This window comes from Merops nubicus, unplaced genomic scaffold (genome assembly GCF_000691845.1).
Source record: "Merops nubicus isolate BGI_N331 unplaced genomic scaffold, ASM69184v1 scaffold36355, whole genome shotgun sequence".
Classification (NCBI taxonomy): Eukaryota; Metazoa; Chordata; class Aves; order Coraciiformes; family Meropidae; genus Merops; species Merops nubicus.
Window position 1 is genome coordinate 1 of NW_008608230.1, and position 7,028 is coordinate 7,028.

General features: G+C 49.3%; 1 protein-coding gene across 1 annotated transcript; it reads left to right on the top strand.

Moving 5' to 3' along the window:
• Positions 1 to 1,505: 1,505 nt before the first annotated feature.
• LOC103772862 lies at positions 1,506 to 6,443 on the top strand (the record flags this gene model as incomplete). Its single annotated transcript, XM_008940206.1, has 4 exons — positions 1,506 to 1,658; positions 4,068 to 4,167; positions 5,441 to 5,571; positions 6,162 to 6,443. Coding segments are annotated over 4 exons (666 nt in total), but the record flags the coding sequence as incomplete, so codon positions are not given.
• Between the last annotated feature and the right edge of the window lie 585 nt (positions 6,444 to 7,028).

Below are 7,028 nucleotides of genomic sequence, written 5' to 3' on the forward strand. Positions count from 1 at the left end.
CCACGCCGGCAATATTTCTGCAGAGCTGTTGGATCCCGTCGAGACCTCCAGCTCCTGCCCCTGGACGGTTCCTCCTTCTCACTCAGGGTGTCACATGCTGTCGTGCAGCTGCTGACCCATGTCGCACACCTGGCGTCCTCCAGCCCCTTTTATTCTAGTGATAGGAAAACCCAACACAGCCTGGCACTGATGTATGCAGGGTTTGAACAGGGCACACGGCTGACCTTCACGTGGTGGCTGTCCCTGCTCTCTGGCGCACTAAAGCTACTTGTTGCACCCCAGTGTATTTTTGAGCTTATCCTCAGACGTTTCATTTCTGAGATGGTTTTCTTGTTTATACTTGGTCTAGTGCTTTTCTCTTCAGATTCATAACTGGATATGTTCTTGTACAGCTATTTCAGTGTCTTCCTTCCTCACAGCATCAAGCTGAGGCATCTCTGCCTCCATTGTCATTGTTACTCTTTTATGCTGCAGTAGTGTGTTGGCATTCAGGCCAGAACTCAATATATATACCAAGCAAAACCACTTGAAGAATGTATGATCAAGCAGGTTTCATCTTCACCTCAAAATTGTGGGAAACACCATGTGGTGGTGGGGTGACTGAGGAACATGCAGTGTTCCTGGGATCATTCAGAACTGATCTGGTGGGTGCCAGAGCGCTGGTAAGACAGTCGAGGTGTGCTCTGAGCAGGGCATTGGGACATGCAGACTCTGTTTCCTTGCCAGCACCAACTGCCCAGAACCAAGTCACTCTGCTTCCCAGCCCATCTGTAAGATGCAGCTGCTCTGATAAAGCCTTTTCTGACACAGCTAAAGAGCTAATACAGCTTGAAGCCTTCACTGCAAAACCAGCCTTTATTTTACAGTAATAGAGCATGACAAAGGGTGATACAGTCTTGTCAGTGCCAGACCCTTCACAGTGGTTCTGGTGCAACAATGCTGTTTGCGTCAACCCTCTGGAAGGCCTGATTCTGGCATCACTCAGTGTTCTGCAAGAGGAGAGGCAGCTCTGCCTGTAGGAATGCTGATTGGCAGAAACAGGTCTTCAATTTATTCGTCATGCTTCTGTGTTGGAGGAGACATGTTAGGGCTACTGCTTGATGTCACTGCGAAGTTGCTGTGCACAGGCTGTCAGGAAACACCTTTTGAGCTGGGGGGATACTGCAGGTTCAGTGTTGGTGCTGATGGGCTGATCTGTGGTGATGAGGACTGCAAGGAGCAGAAGCTGTGGCCTGCAGCTGAGATGGTGCACAGGAGCCAGGCAAGGGGAGGTGATGCCTGCTGGCTGCCCACACAGCAGCTTAGGGCTACAGCCAGGAGTGGGAGTTGGGTTTCCTTTCCCAGAGCACTGACTACTCTGCTGATGGAGCAGTGAGCAACTTACTGTAACAGACATGCCCCTGAGTCCTGTCAGAAAGGCAGGAGGAAAGGTCCTCCCTCACTAGGCTGCCAAGATGATAAATGACCTCCTGAATAACAAACTTCCCTTTCTCCTTTCTCCCCAGCTTCTGCATTTTCTGGCCTCAGGGGCACTCCAGAGGCAGCCCTGGGTGGCATACAGCACCAAAAAGGAGAGGCCTGTTGGGCGGTACCCTGTACCCAACAAGAAGGACATGCCGTATGACATCGTGGAACTCATGGAGGAAGTAGAAATGAAGGTAAAACAGTTCTGCAAGACTCTGTTAGTGGAAACAGTCTGAAGTTTGAGCAAGTCATTCACCCCAAGAGAGCAGTTCTGTTCCAGTTGTGTCCAGACACAAATCTGTTAAAAGACTGAGGTGAACAGCACTTCTCTCAAAGCTCTTCCCAGCCTACAGGATGGGTATTTTGCTGGAAATCCTGCAGTGTTGACACGATTTTGTAAGTCTGACCAGTTCCATGAGACTAGTGAGTTGTTTCAGATGGTGTCTCATGCGTGGGGTTAGCTGGAACACTGACATGTATGTGTTTTTCTGGGAGAGCATTCTTTTGCTGACTGCATGCCCCAATAGGAAGGACACTGCCATCAATAAGAAGCACACAGGCCAGACCTTTCAATCCCATTGTAAAATATGTAGGGAGGATATGAGGTGGCTAACAACCAGAGAAATAAATAGATTGATACATTCACTCACCATATATGACAAAGCAAAGAAAGGAATGAGCCGAGTCAGAAGCCAGGTCACAGGAGAAGGAATAAGCCGGGTCAATAGTCCAATTCCAATCATGGTAATTGCCAAAAAGCAATGTCATTACATATACGATCTTTCTGTCCTGGCTGTGATATTGTTCTGCTGTTGCTGGGAGCTCTGCTTGTAATGGACAGTCAGGAAGACCTGCCAATAACTGGAAACCCTACATAGCACACCTACCACATAATAAAACACCCCCACTCACTAAAAGTGGAGCCAACCTTTATAGTGTTAACTTTAGAGACACCTGGTGGTGATTTCCCAATTGGTTTTCACCCAAGGTTGGCCAGCCTTGAGAGAACACCAAGAGGAAGGTCTTTCCTGCCTGGTTGTGGACATCATCCATATGTCAACCCTTATTCAGGGCTCAGGGTTTAGACACCAGCACTTCAAGCATCTGTGTTTACTTGAGTTGCTATTAGTAGTATTTTTAACACTTCTATTGAAGAAAAATCAGAGCAGGACATGCCTTGATTACAGTGTTAAAAGGCTCAGGGTATTTCTACTTCTGAGCTTTGTTTTTTTTTTTTTCTCCAAAGTCTAGCAGGCTGTGCAGTGGCAGAACAGTAAGCCTAATACAGAACTGTGTGTAAGGGCAAAAGGAGGTAACTGGGCAAGCATCTCCTTCCCTGGTGTTGCAGAGGAGGAATGCCACAGTCCTTCCTGACAGCTGAAACACTCCACCGGCCACCGCTCTATGGAGAATTTTCTCATCCAAGAACTTTCCCTCAGCAGGGTGCTGGTCCATTCCTCCCTGTCCTTCCTGCTGGCCTGTTCAATCTGTGCCCTGCTGCCATTGCAGTGGACCTCTGTGAAGTTTGTGTGATAATGGAAGGAGTTGCCAGATGTGAGGGCACATATGATGCAAAGAGGAAGAGCCACCTCAGATGTCACATGCTGTGACGCAAACCCCTGTGTGTCTGTCTACTGAAGGTGTCAGTAAAGACTTATATGCAGGATCCAGTCAACCTGGCAGTCTTGGATATCCAAACAGTGCTGCCAGCCTCTGTTGCTAGAGGTCCCTAAGTAAGCTAACAGGTTATGGACAAGCAAGGAAGAACTTCCCCTTAGTTAACTAACAGTAAACAGAGAGGTAAGACAGGAGGAAGGCACAGGCAATTGTGTGGTGGTGGAGGGAGGTTCCCTGAGGGGTCTGTGGCACATGGGCTACCCTCCTTTTCCATAAACACTCTGAAGAACAGCCGGTGAGCTGGTGGAGCCTGCAGGCAGCTACCATAGTCACAGTCAACCTAGCCTGTTCAGAACGGCAGTGGACAGCCAGGCACCAAGGCTGATAATCCCTTGCTGATCAATGACAACTGCAGGGAACCAAGCACAGGTGGGCCCTGCGTTAGCTGGTCCTGCACATAAGGGGCAGTAAGAGATGGACTAAGCATCAGCAGTTACCAGGGGCAGAACGCTGAGAGAAGGAAAGCAGTGTTGTGCCAACACCTACATCCATTCTGTGCCAGCACCTCCAATGGCATGCTGTTCATATATCTGTGGCCCTGCTCAGAGTCCTGTAAGCTCAGAGGGAAGAGTTATGGAAGGTTTACAACAGTCAAAGGGGCCTAGCAGAATCTGCTCAGGGAGACCAAGAGGAGACTGCTTGCCTCCTGGTTTGGAGATCTCACTGGTGTGACTGTGGCCATTAGTCCTGTGGCTGAAGAGAGTGGGACAATCAGTCATGCTATGAAACTGCAGCAACACCTAATTAGGAACCATACAATTACATGTTCAGCCATATGTATAAACAAGCAAGAGAATGGCTATGCAGAAATTCCCAAGTGCTGCTGTGCTAACAAATTGTACTCTAAGCCTTGTGCCTTAATTTTGCTTTCCATGCTCTGTGTTAAGGTGCAGTTTTTGACTTGCTTTGCTTTTTTCCTTGAACAGACTGGATTTCTGCCCAATGTGTTCAAAGCCATGTCTCATCGACCTGCTGAATTCAGAGCTTTTTTTGCATATTACAATGCCATTATGAACAAAGACACAGGTAAGCCATTCACATAAACCGTACCACCAGCATCACCTCAAAACTGCCCTTCCCTTTGTAGATGTGAAAAGTTGCCAGAAGCGACATTTCTGACATCCTCGGATGTATTGCTTCACCGTGCATTCTCCCAGCCCATAATAACAGCTGGCAGAGGCTGGAGCTGCTTCTGTCTTTGCTTGTATTGCTGTATTCAGCTTCATACTCTTTAGCTTGCAGTTAAAATGCAGCTCTCCAGCTGAGCCATGCTGCCTCACTGCACCATGCTCTGTCTCAGGACTGATGGGCTGCTGCCTAAGGAAAGGTGAGGTGGGAGCTGCGCATGCTATCAGGGTGCAGACAGATACAGTGGTTTTGTGGGCAAGGCTGCAACCCCACACTGCCAGAGCAGGGCAGGTTTGGTAGTGCTCACCAGGGCCAGCCAGGGCTCCAGATTTCCCAGGCAACTCCATAGGGACGAGGCAGATCCAAGATCAAGCCAGAATGTTGGCCTGAGCGTCAGTCAAGTTCAAGACCAGCAGGGTTATGCAGTACAGCACTGCAGTGTGGCTCAGCTGGGGTCCCAGCAAAGGGCACAGCATAAACCAGTTCTGGAGGGAGGGGCAGGTCCTTGCTGAGCCTGCCTGCAGCTCTTCCTTCACAGTAGTTCTTGGCCATGAGCAGCATGTGAAATTTGTGTGAGGGAGGCTGTGTATGGAGAAGTACCAGCTGAGCTTCCTACTCTATCAGCAAGAAATTTTGCTCCTCTGAGTTTTCCCATTAGATGGAATTGTTGTTTCCCTGTTCACCAAATCTCATGCCCCTCATCCTAATTGGCTGCCCCACAAGCAACTATCCAGGTAATTTGGTCACATGCATGATCACAGAATCACAGATTGTTTTGGACTGGGAGGGACCTTCAAAGATCATTTAGTCAAACACCTTCCCTCTCATGAGCAGAGACATCAGGGTGCTCAAAGCCCCATCTGGCCTGACTTTTAGCATTTCAGGGGTAGGACACCCACAACTTCTCTGGGCAATTTGTCCTAGTGTCTCACCACGCTCATCATAAAACATTTTCTCCTTATGTCCAATGTAAACCTACTGTCTTTCAGTTTAAACTGCTGCCCCTTGTCCTGTGACCCAGGAGCTTTGGTTGCAGCATCTCCCTGGAGCCGTGGGCTGTACTGCAGGCAGCTTGTACTTGGAACCCTCCCCCCTCAGTTTTTCCAGTGACACTTGCTGTGGTGGATGTTTTTAATAGGAAGATATGCCAAATCTTCTGCTCTCCCTGTAGGGCGACTCACCAAGGCAGACAAAGAGCTAATAATTGTGGCTACAAGCATTGTGAACAGATGTCCCTACTGCGTGATTGCACATGGAGCACTTCATCGGATCTATTCCAAGCAGCCAACACTGGCTGACCAGGTCAGTGGGATTACAGCAGCGTGTGCTCTACCTCCTTCACACAGGGAGGTGGGAGTGGCCCTCTCAAGTCTACTTTGTCACATGAAGCTTTGATCTGTAAGTCCCTGTGGTTCCAAATGATCTTGACGTGTCTGGGGCACTTAACACCTGACTGCGTAGGTTTACTGGTGAGCAGTGGGGTGGGACCTCGAAGTGGAGTCTGTGTTTTGTCATCCATCTCCTAAGCACGATGTAGGGAGGGATGGCTGACCTGCAAAGCATTCGTCCTGCTGCCCACATTCTCTGCTGTTTTAATCTGGTCCGTGGAGGAACTTGCTACCAATGGGGAGCTGCAGCATCCTGGCAGCTTGGGTCTCGTTTCAAGAATTCCCGTGTAGCCCACTCAGCAAAACTGCTGAATTTCCTGAGATGAGAAGGGCAGTAAAAAAGGTGAGGCTTTTGTCTGGAGGTAGCCAGGAGGTCTGGTTCAGGTGCTGAGTAAGAGCCTGTGTGTTCCCATCTCTTTGGTCTGTGGAGCAAAGAAGATGGTCAGCCAGTTAGGCTGTTTGCCAGGTCCATCTGTGCTACTTCTGGTTTCTGCCTTTGCACAGGTCATTGTGAACTGGAAACTGGCTGACCTGAGTGATCGGGACCTGGCAATGCTGGAGTTTGCTCTTGCAATCTGTCAAGCTGATAACATCACTGAAGAGCATTTCCAGAAGCTGGAGAAGCATGGCTTTGACCGTGAAGATGCCTGGGACATAGGCATGATTTCTGCATTTTTTGCCATGTCTAATCGCATAGCTCATTTTATTGACCTGCGTCCAAACAAGGAATTCTACATGATGGGCAGGTTACCCCACAGCGAGAAGGAGGAAGCTGAGCGTGCCTGATAGTTTCCTGAAACCTACACATCAGAAAGATTATCAAGCTCTTCATTCAGAAGCTAGTGTGGCCTATTTCTAAATGTATAAAAGGGTTAAAAATGTAATGCCAGGTCATAGGGCATGGTTGGCCTCCCCTTTCCTCAGTGTTTGGAAGTCACAGAATCAGAATCACAGAACGGTTTGCTTTAGGAAGCAAAGTTTAGGGGTCACCTAGGCCAAATCCTCTGCAGGAAGCAGGGACATTTGCAACTGGAGCAGGTCACTCATACCCCATCGAACCTAGCCTGGAATGGTTCCAGGGACTGGGCATCAACTACCTCTCCGGGCAACCTGGGCCAGGGTTTCACCACCCTCAGTGTCAAAAATGCCCCACTTTTCTCTAGTCTAAATCTCTCTTAGTTTCAAACCATCACCCCTTGCCCTGTCTCGACAGGCCCCGCTGTAACTCGAGAGACTTCTCGGGTATGCGCTGAATCAGGTGCTGCTGGTACCGAGCTCTCTGGGTCACTCCGTGACCAACCCCATCAACCCCCGCGGGGTGAGACCCCACACACGTCACGGCGGCCGGATGTTCTGTCCGCACTGCGGGTC